General features: G+C 40.7%; 2 protein-coding genes across 4 annotated transcripts; both read right to left on the reverse strand.

Moving 5' to 3' along the window:
- Positions 1 to 1,409: 1,409 nt before the first annotated feature.
- LOC126367829 (solute carrier family 25 member 35-like) lies at positions 1,410 to 17,911 on the reverse strand. 2 transcript variants are annotated; one of them, XM_050011596.1, is made up of 6 exons: positions 17,731 to 17,911; positions 7,280 to 7,448; positions 5,934 to 6,041; positions 3,908 to 4,158; positions 2,957 to 3,172; positions 1,410 to 2,126 (listed from the first exon to the last, which is right to left on the reverse strand). In XM_050011596.1, exons 2-6 carry the CDS (start codon positions 7,438 to 7,440, stop codon positions 1,933 to 1,935), a joined length of 930 nt encoding a protein of 309 aa, XP_049867553.1. In that variant the 5' UTR covers positions 7,441 to 7,448; positions 17,731 to 17,911; the 3' UTR covers positions 1,410 to 1,932. The 2 variants fall into 2 exon arrangements, with proteins under 2 accessions (XP_049867553.1, XP_049867554.1); XM_050011597.1 differs by lacking the exons at positions 1,410 to 2,126; positions 2,957 to 3,172; positions 3,908 to 4,158; positions 5,934 to 6,041; positions 7,280 to 7,448 and adding exons at positions 8,163 to 13,388; positions 14,850 to 14,992; positions 16,087 to 16,413; positions 16,771 to 17,013.
- A 268-nt stretch (positions 17,912 to 18,179) lies between these two features.
- Positions 18,180 to 24,059, reverse strand: LOC126367854 (uncharacterized). 2 transcript variants are annotated; one of them, XM_050011629.1, is made up of 3 exons: positions 23,931 to 24,059; positions 19,197 to 19,424; positions 18,180 to 18,660 (listed from the first exon to the last, which is right to left on the reverse strand). In XM_050011629.1, exons 2-3 carry the CDS (start codon positions 19,354 to 19,356, stop codon positions 18,461 to 18,463), a joined length of 360 nt encoding a protein of 119 aa, XP_049867586.1. In that variant the 5' UTR covers positions 19,357 to 19,424; positions 23,931 to 24,059; the 3' UTR covers positions 18,180 to 18,460. The 2 variants fall into 2 exon arrangements, with proteins under 2 accessions (XP_049867586.1, XP_049867585.1); XM_050011628.1 differs by lacking the exon at positions 23,931 to 24,059 and having other exon boundaries at positions 19,197 to 19,696.
- Between the last annotated feature and the right edge of the window lie 882 nt (positions 24,060 to 24,941).

The raw sequence follows: 24,941 nt of genomic DNA on the forward strand, positions 1-24,941 counted from the left end.
TTGTTGAAGTTAAGCAACATTCGCAAAGGCCGGTCATAGAATGGGTGACCACAAAAAAAAAGTTTTCATCTCGAGCTCCTGCGTGCTTCGGAAGGCACGTTAAGCCGTTGGTCCCGGTTGCATTAGCAGTCGTTAATAACCACCAATCCGCACTGGGCCCGCGTGGTGGTTTAAGGATCTCCCTATCCATCCATAGGGAAGGCCCGAACCCCTGCAGTGGGGACGTTAATGGGCTGGTGATGATGACTAGAGCCATGTCAGGGGCCTTAGACGCCTCAATAGTAACCCTGACACCAGGGTTGCTAATCCACCTCACAACCCGCACGATAGAGGAGTAAAATACTTAGAAACAGCAAGTTACCTCACACTGTTCGCGACCATTTGAAACAAAACTGCAGGTACAATGCCACTCTGCAGCCCCACAACTCCATCCTTCTTGAAGATAGTGTAAATCGCATGAGGAACATTCCGGTAGACCTTTTCTCGTTTCCCCAACTCCCCTTGCAGTTGCATTCTAGTGCATACGACATCTAAAGGGTTCGTTATGACTGACGCGCCCATGCCTGCTAAGCCACCGATGAGGAAGTCTGTCACTACTTCAGGATTAATTATCCATCTTGATCCAGCCATGTTTTTTTCATTCTGTTTGCATAACTTGACAAATATACCTAACTGTATTAGGGTGAATCATGAACTGCTGCGAAAAGATTACGGAAGACTTATGCATGTTCTGTGTGGGGGATGCCTGCAAATTTCTCAGGGGTTGCGGACCCTTTGGTAAAGATAAAATCCAGTGCACGACAATGGATCAAACTTTACTGTTTCTATAATTGGATCAAATATCACGATGTTACTTGTAACATTCCGTCACTAGGAGACCACAATGTTTTGCTATTTATTATGTAGTATCAATTTTTAGATGAAACAATGACTGTGGATAAAAACCGATGGTTTAAATAGCTGATGTTTATTACATAATATTCTCGTTGTTGTTTAAATCCATTTGACGTCAACGCGAATTATATTCTCTTTGGACCTTTGGTCAAAACGTGACGAGGAGGTCGATTGCCAATCTCTTGTCCGCCGAGCCGAAGATCCGTTTTTTTTTTGGAAAGGGTTTAACGGCTCTGGCCTAGTAGCCTTTTAAGCCTGTCATTAAGATCCGTGTTTCTTTGGTGTTGCTCTATATTGTCTGACGTATGCTTTTACAGAAATCAAGGAGATCATATTTAATAAATAAACGATTTATTTGATACCTTAAAACGAATTATAACTAATAACACAGCACTAAAACAAGTGATTAAATTCTTTTTGCAAAACAATAATAAGTGTAATATAATATACTCGTACTTAATAAAAACACCGTTTAAAAAATAAAGTAAAGGCTGTAGAAATACAAAAACATAACGTAGAAAATATAAAAAAATATATGTATACATACACTTTGAAACCATATCACATTAACTTTTTTGACAAATTAAACCGTAAGTCTCATTAAATGTCAAATATAATAGTGCGACAGGGTTCTAAAGTGGGTCCATGACTGTACCCGCGGAGGCCCGTGTCACTCTATGATATGTACGATCCTAAGTATAGATTTTTTTATCCTCCTTCTGGCGCAATCGGGTAAAAACGGTCCGCCGGAGGTCCGTTTTGCTCTATGGGTAAAAAAGTTGAAGTTTATAAAATGCTCATACCTTGAAAACTCGATTTGACCAAATCTTTTCAGGAAGTTCCGCATAAAATTTTACATGTTTCTTCTTAGCTAAATAAGTTGATTCCGTGCTTCGGAGGGCACGGTAAGCCGTTGGTCCCGGCTATTAGCTGTAATCTTCCACCAACCCACAGTGGAGCAGCGTGGTGGAGTATGCTCCATACCCCTTCCGGTTGATTGAGAATAGCTTATATTAAAATCTACAATTATCTCCCGTGTCATCTTCTTAAGAACTCTTCGAGGATCTTAAGTTGGTCCCAGCAGACTAAAAGAAGGACGGTGTGGGGTCCTAAACGCATGTAATTGGCTACAACTCCCTTGTACAGTGAGAGGAAGCCTTCTGTCCTGATCATCTTGACGAAACAGTCCACCATCCCGGAGTATAACTTGCCTTTGTTCTGGGCGTCTACCGCTGTGGAGAAAAACGATTAATTAGGTACATATATACATAGGGGGGGGGGGGGGGGGGGGGCTTAAAATGGCCACATCGAAGCAATTCATCTAAGAAAGCAATATTGCTATTTGACATTTGTTTGCATTGCGCTCTTACTTTTATATGCGCATATGTTAAATTGCAATATTGCTTGCTTAGATGAATTGGTTCGATGTGGCCATTTTCCCCGCGGACCCTTGACACTACCCGATGGCACCACCGGTAGTGTCAAGGGTATTATTCCGTGCCCATGGCACTAGGTATGCTCAAAAGTGACAGCTAACATTTCAAGGTTAGCCTAGCTGACGTCATCCCGCCCTGCGTCGCCATTTCGTAAAAAGTAAATTACCCACGACCAATGTTTTTGTATTTAATTTGCGAGGAAAGTTTGAACTTTTAGCTAAAGGTTTAGTTAGTAACAGTTTTAATGTTTTTTTATATATGTGACAAGTAATAGTAATTAAATACATTAGTCAGTAATTCACTCAAAAATAACCGGGTGAGAGCCTTCAGCGCTCCCCATTTGTCCGGCCAAGTAGTTAATGCCATCTGCGGCAAATCTACAATAAGTCACGTCAAAAAAAAAAAAAAAAAAAAAAAAAAAAAAAAAAAAAAAAAAAAAAAAAAAAAAAAAAATATACGTCCTTGGAATGTTGGAGATACCAATTGAATGATAACACTTACGTCATCAATGGCCTAGCAATGGCGGCTTGTCATAGGATTGAGCATACTTGGTTTTCTTATTCCATGGTTACACTTTGATTCATCATTTTTGTAGACAACTACTAACTACAGTCCAGGCTACCTACCTTGGTTAGACAGCCTAGTAGCGACGACGTCGAAGGGGTTCAGGCAGAAGGTCATGACCACGCCGCCCAGGTTAGCGCCCAGGAACGATAGCAGCAGAGGCGAGCTGGTGACCTGCTTCTCTCGCAGCCACTCCTTAGCCCACGCGAAGCTCACCATCTGAGAGCCACTGCCGACCGCCCCGCGGGGTATTTGAGGAGACACACCGCGGAATAGACCTGGGATAGTGAGAGTGGCCTTAATAATAATTAAATATTGGCCCCGATTCCTGCAGACACCTCCTAGTTTTACTTTAAGCTATACCTGACATTTTCTTATCCACCGAAAAGGAAAGGGACGGATGATTGACAGCTCTTAATTTTACGAAGAATGAGTAAATGAATGGATTACCCGGGCGAATCAAAAAGGTATCTCGCTGGTACCTGTGCAAACTGTTTGACTTGTGCTGTCAACATTTATGTGTTGTGATAAAAAGAGAGGAAGGGGAAGAATTACATGGAACAGATTAAAGAGAAGGCTCACGTCGTGTCTTATAAGGAAGTGAAAGAATAGGATGTGAGAATGCTACACCGACAAGAGCGTGGCTGGTCTTTAGTGTGTGAAGAAAGTGGAATAAAGATGGTATGAACAATAGAGGAGCTCGGTGGCGCAGCGGTAAACGCGCTCGGCCTGCGATTGTTGAAGTTAAGCAACTTTCACAAAGGCCGGTCATAGGATGGGTGACCACAAAAAAAAAGTTTTCATCTTGAGCTCCTCCGTGCTTCGGAAAGCACGTTAAGCCGTTGGCCCCGGCTGCATTAGCAGTCGTTAGTAACCACCAATCCGCACTGGGCCCGCGTGGTGGTTTAAGGCCCGATCTCCCTATCCATCCATAGGGAAGGCCCGTGCCCTTGCAGTGGGGACGTTAATGGGCTGGTGATGATGATGATGATGATGAACAATAGTTAAATCACCTCTAAATCCCTCTTTGGTATAAATTTCCTTCAACGCGTCAACCATCCCAGCATGTTTGTGTTGGTGTCCTACAGCGATGGCCTTGGCTGCTTGAGCTTGAAGCCTTGTCTTGACGAGGAAGAAGGGAGTCCCAGCAATAGAGCCTAGGGCTCCGCCGACGCCTGCCGCCGCAGCGCCCTTTACTATTGACGTCCTGCCTTTGGCGTCTGTCGTGAGGCCCCGGCGTTCGCTTATTCGGTAGACACCTAGCCTGTGAATTATATTTACTTACGACATAAGAAGACCAGCATGTTAACACCGTAAGCGCGCGACTCTTTCTCGCCTCGACATACGTCACCTGTCACTTTCTCACATTACTGCATAGAAAGAGACAGATGATCTCTGCCGCGGCAAGAAAGAGTCGCGTGCTTACGGTGCTAATCCCGCAGGTATGCTCAAAAGTGACAGCTAACATTTCAAGGTTAGCCCAGCTGACGTCATCCCGCCCTGTGTTGCCATCACGTAAATAATACCCACGACCAATGTTTTTATATTTACTTTTCAAGGAAATTTTGAACTTTTAGTAAACGATTTACTTACAGTTTTAATAATTTTTATATATGTGAAAGTTAGTTAGCAATTCACTTAATATTCAATAATAAATTTACGTCCTTGGAATGTTGGAGATACCAATTTAATGGTAACACAGTGGTAACACTTACGTCATCAAAGGGCTAGCAATGGCGGCTTGTCATAGGATTAAGCATAGCTGGTTTTCTTATACTATGCCTCTCAACATCCGCAATGCTGCCTATTTGGGCGGACACAAACCTAACCTAATTTTAGTTTGACAGCCGTAAAACTACTGCCGTCTTTCACTTACAATACGTGCTAGAAAGGGATAGAGCTAGTTTTAGTCCTCTCAAATAAGTTGGCCGTTAACGCAATCGGCACCATTATCTGTATTACCTGTGTAAGTATTTATTTCGATGCTTAGGTAAGTAACTAAATAAAAAAAGCTCTCTCAAATTCTATGCTGAGTAGAATTAGTGTCTTCAAGTCAGCGGGCTTAGCACCGTAAGCGCGCGACTCTTTCTCGCCTCGACATACGTCACCCGTCACTCACTCACAGTACTGCACAGAAAGAGACAGATGATTTATGTCGCGGCGAGAAAGAGTCGCGTGCTTACGGTGCTGTGTTAAAGCCCGCCCGCCCGCTGATGTGTTAAAGTCTCTGCAAATTCGACCGCCGGCATATTGGGTGTACATGCACACCCTTTTTTTGCACATGGCATTAACTTGGCCGGACAAATGGGGAGCGCTGAAGGCTCTCACCCGGTACAACGTTTAAGACAACAGGCCTGAGGGTGCCCAGTTGGGCGCGAACCTCAGCTCAGGGCGTCGTCTGAGATGAAAAATATTTGAAAGAATTAATCGATCCTAGTGGGTCGATAGCGATAAGCGCTGATTGAGGGAAATTGTCGACCACGTGGGCGCGGTCGGTATCGGGGTCCTGAAGACACCTGTAGCCGTGCTGCCTACATATAAGTAAATATGAAAGCGCGTTATGCTAGAAATATGTAGGTATATATGCTACGGAAAATACATATATCCATTAGTTATAAAATCGTAAGTATTTTGTTTCACTTAATTGAGCGTTCCTTTCGACAAAGCCAAACATTTAAACACTAGCCTTCTTCTATCGTGTGGGTTGTGAGGTGGATTACCAACCCCATCAACCTGGTGTCAGGGTTACTATTGAGCCGCCAAAGGCCCCTGATATGGCTCATGTAACGACTTCTAACTTACATCAGTAAGTAGTAACCGGGACCAACGGCTTAACGTGCCTTCCGAAGCACGGATCATTTATCTTTCGGACAATCAGGTGATCAGCCTGTAATGTCCTATAACCAAACTAGAGATCACAAAGTGATTTTCGTGATGGGATTTGAACCTGGGACCTTCGGATCGTGAGCCCAACGCTCAAACCACTGGACCACGGAGGCCGTTTGAACATTAGGCTTAAATACTAATTCAATTTCTCACCGGAAAGTATTCAAGCAGAATTGGAAGCCCATCATGGCGGGCAGACCACTCTGTAGAGCCACCAGCCCCTCCGTCCGGAACACTACGTACAGCGCATGCGCGACACCCCTATAAAAATATATAAAAAGAAGCATGATCTCCCATTGGGCAGACTCCACAATTATAATTTAATGACGTACGCTACGTTCACTAAGAATAACACACCCACTTGTTTTTAGTCCCATGTAAGGGCCTGTCCACATCACCACGGCACGACGTCGTCGCCGTGGAACGGTGCGGTGCCGTGGCGCGGCACGTTGCCGTAACGTGGGAATTTACGTTGCCGTACCGTAAAAATGTACCTCACGACACCGCAAAGTTACACGTTGCCGTGCCTTGTAAACTTTCGGTACATTCTTCACCAAATAAATAACAGTCTCGTTGTAGATATGGACCGCACAAAACGTATTCTGCTTCTGTTGTGTGTGTAACTTTGCGGTGTCGTGAGGTACATTTTTACGGTACGGCAACGTAAATTCCCACGTTACGGCAACGTGCCGCGCCACGGCACCGCACCGTTCCACGGCGACGACGTCGTGCCGTGGTGATGTGGACAGGCCCTAAGGCGGTGGACCCGTGCTACGGCACAGCGCCACCACCGCGCCGCGCCATGACACGCCTTTCGTGGCGTCACTACCGGTGGCAACGATCATTCCAAAATAACAGTTTTTGTCTACATATGGACCGCGAAAGACGCATTCTGTTCGTTGCTGTTGAGACGACGTCTAATTCGTCTGCCATTTCATGCAAATAAAATTATATGCAACAGCAAAACACAAATTAGCGAACAGTGCGCCAGCAGCGCACCTCACGATGGCGGCGCCTTGCCGGCCCGCGGCGGACGGTGCCGCGCCGCAGACATGTGTCCACCGCCTAAGTTTGATATTGCCATTAACCGAAGAATAGAAACATAGCTTGCAAAAACTAAATATAGTTTAGTGTTTGTGTGTGTTCATTTGCTTGCGCGCGTGCGTGCATGTGATGCCTGTGAGAGTGATAAGTAGAATGAGTGAGAAGAGAAAATTAAAAAAAAAAAACAAAATCTGACTCGTACGGGTCTTGAACCTGCAGCTCTTGTCAATCCGGGACGAGCGTGTTAACCATTACACCACCGGGCCTCCTCCTGTCCGAACTAAATAGATCGGAAGAATTTCGCATGCGGTTCAAGTCTCGTACGCGTACGAGTCAGAATTTTTTTCGATTTAAATTTTCTCTTTGTGAGTTTCCCTAAACACGGGTAAGTGCTATAAAAAACAAAAATCATTAAAGTATGTTACTATTTGAACTAGGTATTTTTGTCTCCATACCTATAGTGAACAGCATGTTCGCCGCGCGCGCGCATCTCTCCTTGCAACTGCAACCGCGTCTTCACCACTTCGATGGGGTTTGTGAAGAGCGTCGCAAACATGGCCGACACCCCACCTATGACCATGTCTGACACGTCCCGTTGTATGCCATCGATGGACATTTTGGCATCTGAGGAAGATGGTTCGAATACAATAAGTAGTCCGCTTAAAATTTACCTGCTGCCACATGTCGGATAAGTACTCCATTCAAAAATCTCATTCTTATTGGTATCATTCTTATTGGTTGGGTGCCTCATGACGGATACAGGCGTCGTGGCAGACCTCGAAAGAGATGGCGTGACGACTTGGACGCTTGCCGGAGGGACTGGACGGAGTACGCACAGGACCGCGAAAAATGGAAAGAGGACGGGGAGGCCTTTGCCCAGCAGTGGGATCTTTTAGATTAGATTAGATTGGTATCAGACGATCGAACCTGTTCGGGTCGAACCACGAACCACAGACCGGTTTTGCACCATTTCGATCGTGTGGATGGCGCACTGAATCGAAATCAGTCCAGTCGCTATTCTACCTTTGTGTTCACATGTAATGCCTGTTTTTAGTATCTTTGTTTTTATGATATAATTTAGCCCATACTCGCCCTGAGCCGAGGTTCGCGCCCAACTGGGCACCCCCAGGCCTGTTGTCTTAAACGCTGTACCGGGTGAGAGCCTTCAGCGCTCCCCATTTGTCTGGCCAAGTAGTTAATGCCATCTGCGGCAACTCTACAATAAGTCACAAAAAAGGTCCGCACCGATTCGATCGTCTGTTACCACTATTAGTCAAACAGACGTTTTTGAGGAACACGTCTTAACAATGTATGTGTGTTTAAAAAAAAACAACAGACCATTTTTCTAAAATTGTATTTTTTTCTCACATTTTCATCGAAACATTTTAAAACATTAATAACTAATTTAATTAACCTAATAAGTACCTACAATAAATTATTTTACTGATGATGACTCAACCAACCGCTGGCTTTACAATATAACTTTAATAATAACAACATTATTTCAGTTTAAAATAAGGCACGGCAGAAATTACGCTAATATTGCACTACCTAATAGGTAATATTATACATATATTTTTGTAACGTGACACACCTACTTAATATACAGGGTGTTAGTGACATCGTAACAAAAACTTTGAGGGATGACTCGGGCCATGATTCTAGAGTTGATACCAAGTGGAATTTTCCGCCGCAAAAGTATGGAACGGAAAATTTTAAATTTTCAAGCAAGAGAAGTGTTTCAGGATCGAAGCCAATGGAATTCTTTAGTCTCTGCTTACCCCGGTGGGAAATAGGCGCGAATTTATGTATGTAAAGTGTTCATGAATTTTCCGATAGGAAAATTCCACTTGATATTAACTCAGAATCATGGTCTGAATCATCCTCCTCAGTATTCGTTACGATGTCACTAACACCTGTATATGTTTGTGGCGTCACACACCTAATATATTATAATAACAAATAATCGTAGAGTGCGCCCCACGGCTGAAGTCCAGCGGATTTTATTGGCACTAAATGATAGATAATAAGTACCTAAGTATATGCAAAAACTGCGATAGCGCGAACTCTAGTCAAGGCAATGATTATTTGTTATTTTTTGACCAGACATATTTGCATAGACCTTTATATATTTTTTTATTATTATTTAGGCTATTGCCATATTGCAACCAGTGCGCACGGCAACCGAGGGCTTCGGCCAATAGCCGGACGACGTCTATGCATTCGCTGCGTCTATTGGTCGAAGCCTTCAAAATAAATCGCGCGCGCGCAAAAAAAAAATATGGCAACATTATTTTAAAAAGCTGGCTTAATTCTTCAACTCTACTTGTTGTTGCCATCCTTCTGGAATATCCAATTAAATAAAAACATTTAAAAATTATAAACAAATAAAGATTCAATAGGATAAAAAATACAATTAAAAATATTATCAAATATAATATAAACCGAAATAATAAATATAAGAATTTATCCAATTTATTATCAAAAGTAGAGATTGATAAACTACTGTAAATTGAAAATACATTTAAGTTTGATATTTGGCAACTAATAACACTTATCCAATTATAAAATCTATTAGGATTTCATATTTTTATTTTGTACCTTTACCCCACATTGGTATTATAATTTATTATGTAACATTTTTATTCTTGAATGTCCTCTATTTAAGCAACAATTATTGCTCACTTTCAAATTAAAACAACATTTTATGTAACAAGGTACGGTCACGAGTACTAATATGTACACATTGATACCATGTCACATTAACTGTTTTGACAAATTAAACCGTAAGTCTCATTCAATGTCAAATATGATTGTGAAAAAAAATTAAATATAAATATATTTATTATTTCATTATTTTATATATTTTTTTAATATTATATTATTAATAACATCAGCGTGGAAACGACATTATATTTAAAATATAATATAGCACTCACTTTAATACAACTTTTTGTAACATCAACAACTAATTGTAAGAAACAGTATTGTAAAATTATAAACAAACTCACATAAAACAATTAGATTCATAATAACTCGTTATTGATATTAAAACATTGAGATAAAATGCTTAGAAGGTATTCCGTTACAATAATACTGCAATTAGGCGCTATTTTATAAGTGTTAGGATGAGGTATTAAGACAATACAGGATTCGAGATGAGAATTGTACTATAATGGAAATCTATTACTTTATCAAAGTAAAATAGTATAAAATAAATATCTACTGCATAAACTACTCATTTGGTAGTTTTTTAACTAATGGCAATACTTTCAAATTAAAAAAAATCTATTAATTTTCATGTCAACGTTTTATTTCGACGTATGAAGTGTGTTTTCATCTTTGGAAAAAATTATAACTATAACTAAAAGCAAAAAAAAGGAACTAACACACCAACGTACATTTAACTTTTTTAAAGTAATTATTGTAGAATTTTATTAGTTATATTTGGTAACACTTTTGGATTGGGGCGAGGTTCGATTAATCTCAAAATTTACATACATACAGCACTTTTAATTAGTAACTTTCCAAGCTACGTTCCTCAAAAAATTATAGATGGCGCTGTACAGATTTAACGTGAAAATTATATCTAATGTTCTCATTGCTCGGGTAAATCATCATCCTCATCAATTTAAGAGCCACGCTCTTGTCGGTGCAGCATTTTCCATGCTACTTTTTTAGGGAAAAATACGGCAGTGGTTTAAAAAAATTATAATAAGCTCGGGTAAATAATTATTCAAAAATATAACGTAATGGCAGACGCATTTATAAACATAATTGTTGCTTGATATATAAATCAGATATGTTTAGAATTATGTTGCTAACAGCATATATGTATATTGCATCTCTTTATTTTAATCAGAATAATAATGGGTGGAAGATGTGTTTTGCCTGGGGGTAATAACAAGGGTCATCAGTTATATCCAAAAACAAAAATAAAAGATGCATATGTCTGTTATCCATGAAATTGGAAGGTGAAAAGAAGGCAATTCTGTACAGCGCCATCTACATTTTTTTTGGGAACGGAGCCTGGAAAGTTCCACGTTATAAATACACACATACGTTCACGTTTTACCACAGTCTCAGCTTACATAATGAGTAAATGCCTAAACCACTCTAATTTTTATAGAGTGCATAGGTAGATAATGCGGTGACCGAGGTGCTGCTTATCGCTCTAGACGCGATAAATAACCAATAGAAACGGCTCTTCCAACGAACGGTTTTTAGAAGGGTTTTTTTCTTTTTTTCTGTATTTTGTGTCCACTGTGCTCAATAAAATATTTTATCTATCTATCAAGAGGATAGCCTAGTTAAATGAGATACTTTTTACGCGACGTGAAAACGATACATTCAAATGGATTTTGTCTTTAGAAATTTACACGCATGACGTCATCGATAAACGTGGTCAAACGTCGTACTCTTTATTTTGTAATTCTAAATCCTTTCCTTTTCGGCAGATAAGAAATTTACAGGTATAACTTAAAATAAAATTAGATGTCTACAAGAATCAGCACCATTAAATAAATAAAAAATGAATTCAGTATCAATTAATTTGTACTACATTTGCTTTGTATTGATTTATTAAACTAAACAAACAGTTCGTGACCTTTTTGTGTAGTGATAAAATGGCCAGGAACGAATATAAAATTAGACTCAATTATAATTATCATTGTTATCACATTACCGAATATTATTTAAGTTACATCACGTTGTTTTTGTCGGTTGATGCAATTAGTAGCTACGTTTGTGCCTTAGCACACTTCTAACGACCTCCGTGGTCCAGTGGTTGAGCGATGGGCTCACGATCCGGAGGCCCCGGGTTCGAATCCCGGTGGGGACATATCACAAAACTCACTTTGTGATCCTCAGTTTGGTTAGGACATTACAGGCTGATCACCTAATTGATCATCTAACTTACTGATGTAAGTATGTAGTCGTTGCATGAGCCATGTCAGGGGTCTTTTAGCCAGGCCGGGTTGATGAGGTTAGTATTCCACCTCACAACCCACACGATAAGAAGAAGCACATTTCTGAGCACATATAAAGCTATATTGCGAATAGTAATTCTTTAAAGAAAGCAACAATTTGAAGCGCTCAAATGCGTTTACAATATTTCTTATTTAAACTGCATTTTATTGGAACCAGAAATCCAGAGAAGATAATACTATGATAGGGTTGATGGGGTTGATAATTCACCTCACAATCCACGCGATAGAAGAGAAAAATACTATATAATGTACGTAGTCGTTACATGAGTCATGTCAGGGGCTTTTGGCGGCTCAATAGTAACCCTGACACCGGGGTTGATGAGGTTGGTAATCCACCTCACAACCCACACGATAGAAGAAGTATACTATAATTAAGTCACGAATACTTTCATTACACTGGTAACAGCCCTAAATTAATGTCAACAGTTCCATTCAAATTAACACCCGTATTCTAAAATGTTCACTGGACTCTTCGTCCACTCGGCTCGGCCTCAGCTGAGCATTTTGGTATTTTAAGTTGACATTTACATCCTCGACTTGAGGACTTTACTCACTGGAGGCGAGCATATCATACTGCCAACATAATCATACGAAATTAATGACGTCAAGCCATAAACTATGTAAACTCGAGACAAGGTTGAAGCGCTGTCTAAGAATATCGATTTTGAGCTGAGTTCGAGAAAGACCTTGAGGTGGAAGTCTAGGAAGGTTGGAGTTGAGCTCCGGGTTTAGATGTGCGCGACTCCAGTAAAGTCCCCAACTCGAGGACGTACATGTTAACTTAATATATCGAAATGCTCAGCTGAGGACGAGCCGAGTGGAGGAAGAGTTGAGTGAACATCTTATAATACAATAAAGCACCAATAGTAACCCAGCACCAGTAGTAACTAGTCGCGAATTGTACTACGGCGATGGCGAGAGCGGATCGAAAAAATATTACGCATTTTTTTGTATAGATTGTGAATCCATACTAATACTATAAAAGCGGAAGTGTGTGCCTGTCTGTTTGTTTGTCAGTCTTTCACGGCAAAACGGACGGACGAATTGACGTGATTTTTTAAGCGGAGATAGCTGAAGCGATGGAGAGTGACATAGGCTGCTTTTTGTCTCTTTCTAATCCCCCGCTTCCCTAAAAAAAGGGGGGGGGGAGGGGAGTTTGTATGGAGCAATCCGCAATATTCAGGGTAGGAAGCTAAAAATTGGTACATTAGGAAACTGGAACCGTGTTACCCCAAATTTAACTTGAGGGAAGCCGCGGGCAAATGTTTGTAGTACTATGTAATACCACAGGATATATGGATCCATTCTCAACGACAGCAGCATATCGGTTGTTTCAGAGCCTCGACTCTCTTACCCGCTGTCACACAATTTGCAACCTAAAACTTAGCTTCATAACTGTTGTGGATATCCTTGAGCATGTCCCAGAAGACTAGAAGGAGGACCGTGTGAGGTGCTTGCCGGAAGTAGGAGGGGCCCATGCCTTTGTAGAACGCAAGGAGGCCCTCGGTGCGGGTGATCTTCCTCGCGCAGTCCGCTATGCCGGAGTAGAGCATCCCACGACCTTCCGCATCCACCGCTGAAAGCAACAACAATAAATCATACAACACTATACAGTGGATACAAGCAAATGGAATTGGATCGTGTACTAGGTTCAAGATAAAATATGAAAATCTGATTCTTCTTCTATCGAAAAAAAAACAAAATCGATAAAAAACAAAAAAAAAATATAACTAGAAAAAAAACAGTAAAACAAAAAAAGTAGAAAATCTGATTATACTAAATAAAGGAGAGATCTAAAACTAACGAAAAACATTTCCTTTTTTCAATTTAACTTATTTATGAATTTTAATCAAGAAAAACGTAATAATAAGTCCGAATTTTATTACATTGTTCTATGACGTCACAATAAATAAAAATAATAATAAAAATGATAATAGTAATTTCGTGTTTTGACGTTTAGTAAAAAGTGATTGATTTGACTGGTTGGAAACTTGAAAACTAGCCTATTATCAGTTTAGGAAGCGGCATCACTATATGAGGTTTTACTGCTATCAAACTGGTATAGGTATCTAATCAGATTTCATGTTACGTGCCGAGGTACCATCATTATTTTCTTTAAGAGGTCATTTCCTGATGGAAAATTGTTGTCGGTCGATTAAAATTGACTAATCACACGACTATATAATTCTTTTTTTTAGTTGTGATACCTAGTAAGATTTTTCAAGTCCCGCCATGTATAATAATAAAGAATAAGTAATAAAATAGGTAAGTCTCTAAATAGACTTCGGACTCAGGTGGGCCGAAGTAAGGACAATTTGTTCAGGTGGGGTTTCTCGGATAGCTCGGACTTAAAGTGCAAGTGCGGCACTGTTCCCCAAACGATGGAACATCTTACGTCGTGTCCTGCGTGCCCGAACCTGCACGCAGGAGGATCTGATAAGCGCTGCAGATAGCGCCATACTTGTTGCCAAGTTTTGTGCCGATACTATTTAGTTTGCCATCGACACGATAAGAAGAAGAAGAGAAGATAATAGGTACGTATAGAACGGACACTCTTCGCCCCGCACCAATTCGTTTCAGTGCTAGATTTACCTCACCCCCGCTGAGTCTGACTTTAGTGAGAATGGCCGTAAGCCGTTAAGGAGTAAGGAGTAAGGGAGCGCGCGAACTATGTCTTTCTCGCATTTACGAGGTAAGACGTCACATGGTAAAAACGAAATTGTAGTATGGAGTGTCCAGTGTGCAGTAGCGGTGCCCTTAGCGTGTGAGGACTGTTGCGTTCAATGATGGAGTGTTCCCGTTGTTAAAACTCTTCAATAGGACACGGGCTGTTTTTCTTTTCCCAAATTGTTCTAACTTGTAATCTGGTCTTATCTGTCTAAATGTTAAGTAATAAAGCTCTTTTACGCAACTTTTACCCCTTTTTACAGCCGGGAACGCACATTACTGGTTGCGTTGCGGTATCGCCATTCAGTGCGGGGAGGGGTACGTCCTTTCTGTACGTAGTACTATTCTGTGTCTAAAGTAAATAACTTACATTGGTTATACAGCCTGGTCATGATCACATCCATAGGAGTAAGAGCAACAGTCTTCACGAGTGCGCCAATGTTACTGGCCACGAATGAGGACAGATATTTCGACTGTTGGAACATATCGTTAGCGTTCATCCACTCTTTACACCTGCAATTTTACAATACAATCTTTAACAAACTTTTTTAATTATAACAATAAAACATTTTATACATCTATCATCTAAATATATAAAAGGAGAAACTGACTGACTGACATATCAACGCACAGCCTAAACGAATAAACGTAGGCACTTGAAATTTGGAAGGGACGTAGCTTAGATACCGTAGAACGGGAACGGGAATTAGGGGGAAAATCCTTTTGTATGAAAAATCTAAACTGCATAAGTTAGATTCTTAAAATTTGACATGCACTCCCACACACACAAAGATCTCTTTTTTATAACATGCCACGCGGACGAAGTCGCGGGCAAAAGCTAGTATCATATAGGTATCACAGAGAATGTCAGAATGGCAGTTTGAAACAATAATGAATATTTTTTTGTTTAATTTAAAATAATTTAACATTAAGCTCGCTCTCTAATGTACGTAATAAACATCGACTTTAACAGCCTCCGTGGTCTAGTAGTTAGAGCGTTAGGCTCACGATCTGGAGGTCCGGGTTCGATTCCCGATGGGGACATTGTCGAAATCACTTCGTGAGACTGTTCTTTGTTTGGTAAGGACTTTTCAGGCTTGAATCACCTGATTGTCCGAAAAAGTAAGATGATTCCGTGCTTCGGAGGGCACGTTAAGCCGTTGGTCCCGGCTATTAGCCGTAAAAACACATCCACCAACCCGCATTGGAGTAGCGTGGTGGAATATGCTCCATACCCCCTCCGGTTGATTGAGGGGAGGCCTGTGCCCAGCAGTGGGACGTATATAGGCTGTTTATGTATGTATGTTTATGTAAACATCGACTTTAAGAGTTAAGCAAAGTAAATAATTGAAATGCAGTCATTATTTTACAAACATTTATAATTTGTCTATTATTATTACGCATTTTTTTTCTCTTAATCTTATAATTAAATTCAAATTAAGAAAGTATCTTTATTAGGTTGGTAACATAGTCAAACTTTGAATCGACAATTTTTATATAACAAGTCTCATCCGCCTAAAACTACTGCAGCTTCTCACAACCTGCATAGCCATTATAACTCTTCTTTCTTTAAAAATAAAATTAAAAAAAAGTAAAAAAAAACTCACAAAGCAAAGGAGGCGATTTGTGACGCTGATCCTATGGAGTTCCTGATCATCATTCCATGAGCGCCTCTCCACAATCCTCCTAGTCCATTCTTCTCATAAATCCTCCTGATAGCATACATCATGCCACTATGCGCGTGCTGGGTGCCAACTGCGATCTCCTTGGACGAATAAGACATAAGTTGCGTTTTTATAAGTTGCAATGGACTCCCGAAGAACGCCCCCGCCATACCAGATATCGCTCCAAAGAATAAACTGTTGGAAAACTTCGTGTTCCCCTTCTCATCTCTCAAATAGCCATGGTTATCGGCCTGTTGATAGATTCCTAATCTGAAATATGAATGCGTGAAAATAAACGTTAATATAAATATTGACAAATTAACAGGGAATGTGGTAGGATTATAATAATGAAAATTGTAAGTATAAAAGAAGAAAAAATTATTTTATTTTAATAAGAATAAGAAATTTATTGTGAAACTGTGTATAGTACAAGGTCATAATATTACATTTTGCTTTTTTTTGTTTTTTTTTTTTTTATATTTGTTTTATACCAAATATTTTAGTAAGAGCATAGTAAGTTATTGTTAGTTAAATGTTACAGAGACATAACCCCACACATTCTTTATTAATTTGTTATCCATATAGCTATATCAAAAAACAAATGCAACAACACGAAAACAGACTCACCGCACTCCGTTCACAACCCATTGGAAGCACAATGCTGGCACGAGACCTTTTTGCAGAGCAGCAATACCGTCATGTTTTACTATGGTATACATTGCATGGGGAATGTTCCTATAATGCACCGCATGTTGACCTCTGGCCCTGAGCTCTCCTTGCAACTGCATACGAGTTTTGACAACGTCAAACGGGTTGCTAAAGAACCCCGCTCCGACACCGGCCAAGCCACCAATGATGAAGTCCACCATGCTACGGAACACAGTTTTTAAGTTTTCTTCTTGTTCACTACACTAATATTTTAGAGGGACAGTCAAAGATTTTTTGTTTTCATGAAATGCATAGGTAGTTTAGTTTTAATGCAAAAATTGATTCTAAGTAGATACTTATAAAATACATTTAGCATTAATTGTTTAAAGTGTTCAAGTACACTATTGTGTAATAAAATTAAGGTATGTTCCTATATGTGCTAGGCTTAGTTTGTGTACATAGAAATTATGAGTGAGAAGATAATTTTATGATAAGAACAATCAATAAGTTCTAAATTTAAATACAAGAATGACTACCAGATTCTAATAATTTCATTTCTTATTTTTTATTTATAAAAAGATATATAAGTATTTATGTAAATAAATTTTTATGTATTGCTTATATGTAATTTAGGTAGGTATATAACTCGAGCTATTGTTCATTTAAATAAGTAGGTACTGCTTATTTTTCATTAATAAATCATTTCTCTATTTCATACTCAAGAAAAGTAATAAATTTTCAATTTATCACACGAAGTAGATGAGGTTATTTTTTGCAGACATTCTTAGTCCGTAATTAGCAGATTTGGATAAGTGAATTGTGTAACGTCCAATATCCACGCGCAGATGTAAATTCAAACGAACGAACTGCATTAGACCAGATACGGACATAATAATAAATATTTTGCGAAATAAACATTCTTTGTAGTCATACTCTTACCTGATTATTTAATTTATCGTTGAAGATACTCCGAAATCATCTCACTTGCCAAACGGCGGATTCCATTTCCAGTGCGACGCTGTGCGTGTAACTGGAGAATACTGAACGGAAAACTTCTTTTTTATCACGAATTGTTTCGTAATAAAATTCCAATTTCTATGGAAATATGAAATGTCATGTCAACGTCAGAATTGACAGTCATCAGCTGACTGCGTGTTTATTCTTACTTGAATATATCGCTAGTTATAAATTAACTATGAGAAGCGATTATGTAGAATAAACATTGTAGAAAATATGTTAATTTGTGTTAATTGTGTATCATTGCTATATAATATTTTTAGCGTCAGAAGTGGAATTTTATTAAAAAAAAACAAACTTATCAAAATAACCGGAACAAAGATTTTTATTGTAATACTTAACACAAAAAAATAAAATAAAAGGACGGTATTCAGAGACAGTTCACTTGCACAAAAATAAATTACACTCACGAAGTTAACAAATTTAGAATAACAAAAATATGAAACGAACAAAACATAAATAGACTTACGAAACAACAGGTAAACCAACCGAGCTCCGCACGCGACGACGACCGGGCAATAAGTGAGTCTGTTTGGTAGTATGCTCCGACTTTTATAAGATCGGTTAGGCTACCTGTTGTTTAGGTGGGGAATTTGGCTAATACGGCCTCTCCTGATTTTTCGTTGTCCTCAACGAATTGTCAAATCGTCTTTTAGTCTAGAAGAGGCATGGACAGTCCTGGGGTGTTGTCACATGGTCTAGATTCAGGGATGTTATTGTTTGAGTCGTCCTCTTCTTCTGCAGCAGGTCCAACAGCAGCAATTCCGCTCGGTCCGGCCTGATCAATGCTTTCAGGCTGGGTCTCCTCATCTAAGGCAGTTATAGAGGATGGTGTACCACCATCGTCACAGTCTGAAAACAGATTACATGTGAAAGTTCCATTATGTAAAAGTTACGGCCTATGCTTGTTAATATCTTCCACACCAAATTTAAAGTTAGTCTTTCGTACATCATCCATTCGCACAAAACAAATAAAATTGCATAAGGAGAAAACACAACAAACAGACATAGAAAAAGGTAGGCAGCGTCCCGACTATCTTAATCTATGCTTCGTATTATGTTGTGTTGATGTTGGAGCACACCATGACGACACAACACGTTGTACATAAGGAATCAGTTGATGTCAGAGCGACATACGCTAAGAATTTAGACAACTAGCACTAGGGCATTATGAGCCGAAGTTTAATCGGCTAGTTCCAGGGCGACTAACGCCAAGTTTAGGCGACTAACACCGAGTTTAGGCGACTAACGCCAAGTTTTAGGCGACTAACGCCAAGTTTAGGCGACTAACGCCGAGTTTAGGCGACTAACGCCAAGTTTTAGGCGACTAACGCCAAGTTTAGGCGACTAACGCCAAGTTAAGCGACTAACGCCAATACAACACTTACTGTCGAAGAACGCAGCACACGTCTCCGGACACCACTCTCCCCGCCAGGGCACCATATATTGCGCGGCCGCCTGGGTAGTTTTGCCATATCCACCACCCAATAATTTTAGTTCGTAGCGGCCGTTGGGAAGACTCTTGATCACCTTGTACGGCCCACGCATCCCGGGGTCAAGTTTACCCGTAGACTGTGAGTATTTGATGACGAAGACCTTGTCATCTACCTGAAACACTCGAGGAACACGTCTATTTTTGTTAGCGTAAGATTCTTGCTGTTCTTGGTTTTTCCTCATAAGTTCCTTCGCGCGGCTGCGGCTCACCTCTCGTAGTGCTTCACGGTTAGGTCTGGACTCGGACAACGCCACGTCGCGAACTAACGCACGGACGATAGGTGTGGTTGCGTCAGTGCCAATCATCAGATTTAGAGCAGAGGCTTGTGTGGTCTTTTGTTTGGTTATGTTTAAGACCAGTTGGATCTTCCATAACGTCTCAGACCACGAAGCATTTCTGTAACTCACCTCTATCCGCAGCATGTTGAGGATGGTGCGTATGTAACGCTCTGCTTGGCCATTGGCATGGTGCATCTCTGGTGTAATGAAGTGAAGACTGCAGCCCAGCTCATTAATCCATGAAGTAAACTCGTTCGATTCGAACATGCGTCCTCGATCCGTGACCATGAGCTTGGGGACTCCAAAGAGAGCAATGGCCTGTGTGGTAACACGTTTTAACTCACCAACATCCTGCCGGTAAATCGGGAACAACAGACAGAACTTGGTGAAGGCGTCTACAAGGACCAGGATAAACTTGTAGCCTTCAGATAAGGGGAGCGGTCCGAGAGCGTCCATGTGAACCGTATCAAAAGGAGTGTCCGGCTTTTCCCACGATGTGATGGTTTGGTGCGGGGACCTGGGTACGCGCTTCTTGGAGATGCAGATCACACAATGCGCAACATACTTCCTGACAAATTGGTGAAGCCCCGGAAACCAAAAATGCTTTAGGATGAGGTCTGCAGTTTTATCGGCGTCGATGTGTTCATGCTCGTCGTGGAACACTCTCAGTACACTCAGTCTGTGCCCTTTTGGAATGTAACAAAGGAGTCTAGGCTCCTCTCCCACTGGCGTGTAGCGGTAGTATAATAAGTCATTCCGAACAACGTACCTCGTAGAATCCAAATTCCCTTCCTGCAGCTGTTGCATTAGATTTTGCGTATCCTCATCTGCAGACTGGGCTATTTGGGCCCACGTCTTGGGTCTCGAGATTTGATTGACTGTGACTGGTGGATTCCTGCTAAGATAATCGGCGTGAGGCATCATAACGCCTTTTCTATATTCAATTGAAAAGTCAAAGTCTTGAAGGTAAATCCACCAACGCGCCACTCTTGGTAAAAGATCTTTTTTTCGTTCAGTGGCCTTTAGGGCGTTGCAGTCTGTCACGATCTTGAAGTGCAGACCTACCAGGTAGTGGCGAAAGTGTTGTAAGGCTTTGACCACAGCCAACGTCTCCAGTTCGTAACTGTGGTAGTTCTTCTCGGCTCCTTGTGTGACCTTACTAAAATATGAAATAACATGTTTCTTACCATCTTCGTGAGTCTGGAGAAGAATGGCGCCATACCCAGCACTGCTCGCATCGGTGTGTAGTTCTGTGTCACGTTTTGGATCAAATATTGTAAGTATGGGTGCACTCGTCAATTGCTGTATAAGATCTTGGCGAACAGCTTCTTGCTCTGGACCCCAGTTGAACGTGACGTCCTTCCTTGTTAGGTGAGCAATGCATGCGGTTTTAGTGGCGTAATTCTTTATATAACGTCGGAAGTATCCCGCCAAACCTAGCAGTTGCCTAACCTGCTTCACGTTGGTTGGAATTGGTGCATGTACGAGGGCATCCACCTTACGAGGGCTCGGTCTCACTTGGCCCTGACTCACAATGCGGCCAAGATATTCAACTTCAGTCCCGAGGAACGAGCATTTTCTTAAATTGATTGAGAATCCAGAGTCCGTAAGCGTTTTAAGAACTTGACGTAGGAGGTCGATACCCTCGTCTACAGTTGAACTCATGATGAGTACGTCATCAACGTATACCAACACCTGACCTTGATCTATAAACTTTCGCAATGTGTTATTAATTATGCGCTGGTATACTATTGGAGAATTAGTCAGTCCGTAGGGCATTTTTAAATACTCAAAATGACCCTCTGGGGTAACAAAAGCAGTCAATGGGATGGATTCTTCACTAAGGGGTATTTGGTGGAACCCAGTGGCCATGTCGAGACTCGAAAAGTAGGTGTAGTTACCCAACCGGTCTATCTGATCGTCGATCAATGGGAGGGGGTAGCGGTCCCTAACTGTGAGTCTGTTAAGTGCCCTGAAGTCCACACATAATCGGTCAGAACCATCTTTCTTTTTTACAAGAATTATCGGACTCGCGTATTCGGACTGAGATTCTCTGATAATTCCCTTGTCTAGTAGGTCTGCTATTATTTTACGAACCCGAAGTTTCTCTTCATAAGATAATTTGTACGGGCGATATACGACGGGTGTTTGGTTTGTCAGTTTTATTTCCATCCTGCCAGTTTTTACTGTTGTGACAGCAGTACCCGAAATAAGAAAGTCCGAAAACTCCGATATTATGTCCATTAGCTTTTCACGATCCACACCCTGAAGGGGTGTTATTATGTCAATTTTACTTTCAGGTTCAACTGCATTTACTACTGTGGCGGAATCTTCAGTGGAATGTGTCAGGTACTGATGGTCTTTCGTTCTAACATAAAGGATCCCCTTTCGATTTAAAATGTCTGTACCGATGATGATCGACGTGTTCATGCATTTGGAAGGGACTACAACAAGATCGGCCTCAATAGAAATGTCACTCAGCTCAATGGTGACGGTGACGTATGTGGAGGCAACTATTTCCTTATTACTAATACCTTTCAGTACACAGTGCATCGATTTAGGTTGGCAAGTCAAATGCTTAAGAACGTCCGAAGAAATCAACGAAATATTTAAGGCTCCACTGTCTATAAGTGCATCCATAGGCACACCGTCAACGACCGCCGTGACAACGTCATTATTAGCCGTAAGAGTTTGTTCCGTACACAAATTAACGTTTCGCTGGTTTCTTGACTCCGAACGGTTCTTGGCAAAACAACTATTCTCCGAATGGCCTAACTTTTTGCAAAAAGTACAAATTACGGGACCTTGAGACGAAGAAGAAGGTTTAGTAGTGTCCGTAGTAAGGGATTTGTTAGAACTAGAATTGTCTTTTGGCTTTTTAGGACAATGACGGCCCAAATGACCTCTTTGCCCACAGGAATAGCACTTAACATCACCGGGACCAGAAAAACGTTGATTGTGACCCCCGTTAGGGTGAAGACGTCTTTTAGTTTGAACGTTACGTAAATCTTGTTTGTGATCGGGTTTGTTGTAGATAGATAAAAACGAAACGATATTTTCAGCAGTTAGCGAAGCGTTAGTCGCAGCCGCACGAATTTGCGGGTCAGTGATACCACGAATCACAATCAAGATCATGAGTTCTTCGTTCAAACCTTTTATAATTTTTAATCGCAGCATGGTTCGGCGAGCATATTCTGCATAGGTTAAATACTTGTCCGAGGTGGTGTTCATGGTTTGAAATAGAATATTCGCATAATCTAATTTTTGGGGACACAACGGCATAATATCCTGCTTAAAATTAGACCACGTGCGGTCATTTGTGGTCCACTCATGTAACCAAGTCTTGGCATCTCCCTTCAAACATGAAGCCACTCGAGACAGACACTCATGATCATTCCAGCCGTTAGCTTCGCGTGCGCGGTCTACTTCTGCACACCATTGTTCAAAACTATGTATTGACGGGTCAAAGTTGGATATGAAATATGTATGTGATCTAACAGGCTGCAATGACTTAATAGCATCCGCCAAGAGCTTTGCAGAATCGTGAACATTCGTTTGTGAATTATAGTTGTGAGGCAACGGGGAGTCATCGGTACACGTAATAACCCGACTGCACTCGTTATGTGGGTAGCTACTGGACGATTCGATCGGTGGTGTATGTGTACCAGTATTATTACTCATACGTAAGCTATCAGTAGTGCAATTATTCTGTATGGCGGGTACCGAACAAACAGGAGTGCTACCGGTCCGTTGGTTGTTGTTGTCAATGGCATCAATTCTAGCCATCAAGGAAGAAAACATCTCGTTAATTGACGGAGTGTCAGTCCTACGTTCACGGCAGTGTTCGCGATAGCGGTCGCGAGGAGAGTCTTCTTTTCGGTGACGAGAACGACCCCGCGATCTACCACTATCACGTGACCTATCCCTATCACGCAAGTCATGCCGCAAGCTACTTCGTCGGTGCCGAGACCTACTTCGCGTATTAGTGCGATAACGTGGTGTTTCACGTGATTTAGAACGATGACGCAATCGTGAGCGTGACGGTCTACCCGACATTTCTACTCAGATAAACAGTGGAGTGATCTGTCTCAAAAAGAAGTAAACAAGTGGGCTGATAGTTCTTTATCCCACTTCTGATTTTAGCGTCAGAAGTGGAATTTTATTAAAAAAAAACAAACTTATCAAAATAACCGGAACAAAGATTTTTATTGTAATACTTAACACAAAAAAATAAAATAAAAGGACGGTATTCAGAGACAGTTCACTTGCACAAAAATAAATTACACTCACGAAGTTAACAAATTTAGAATAACAAAAATATGAAACGAACAAAACATAAATAGACTTACGAAACAACAGGTAAACCAACCGAGCTCCGCACGCGACGACGACCGGGCAATAAGTGAGTCTGTTTGGTAGTATGCTCCGACTTTTATAAGATCGGTTAGGCTACCTGTTGTTTAGGTGGGGAATTTGGCTAATAATATATTCTAAAACTAGATTAAATCTCTTTAGTAATATTCTCCTTCGCGAATATTATTAAAGAGATTATTTTCTAATTGATTGCTTGTGTTTGATTTCGTGTCTATAAAACGATAAATAATACTTTTTTACTGCCTGACAGTGTTGCCGATCTGTGGGGAATTCCCCAAACTGCGGGGAAAGCAAAGCTGATTGGGGAATGTGTGGGGAGAGCTTCAATTCGGGGAAAATGCGGGGATTTTAAGTATGAACACAAATACGCGATATTTTACATCAAATTTCTGCTAGTCTTGATTGATTTCTCTGATAGCCTTTTATTCCGTAAGTTGACATCAGAATAATGGTCAAGTTGCCGTCCAACTACTGCCGTATATTGACGTCAAGTTTACAGCAGAATCTGGAGAGTAAAATTTGACGGAAACTTGCGGTGAATTTAACGTTAAGTATTATCTATTATCGCCGCCTAGTGGCAGAAATAAAAATCACATGGAATATGTCGCGACCTACCGGCAGAATTTAGCTTTTAAGTAGCTCTACCTAGCGGGAAAAAATACATTTTTTAATTTCTGTAAAAAATAAAAAAATGATGGTATTTGCTCTTCAACGTAACGAAAAATATAATTAGAAAATATAGATATTAAAAAGAACTTTACAGTGAATGTGACACTAGTGATATCTGACATACGTCAGAAATGCATTCTCACAGAGACGGAACTTTAGCAGTTAGCTACATTTTTGGTTGTTTTATTTCTGTGGGGAATATGTGGGGAATTATCATTTTTCTTTCCCCAAACGTGGGGAATTTCGACAATGCGTTTGGGGATTTTAGCAAATTACTGTCGGCAACACTGCTGCCTGAGTTTTAGCGGGTTTTTCTC

Source organism: Pectinophora gossypiella, chromosome 6 (genome assembly GCF_024362695.1).
Source record: "Pectinophora gossypiella chromosome 6, ilPecGoss1.1, whole genome shotgun sequence".
Classification (NCBI taxonomy): Eukaryota; Metazoa; Arthropoda; class Insecta; order Lepidoptera; family Gelechiidae; genus Pectinophora; species Pectinophora gossypiella.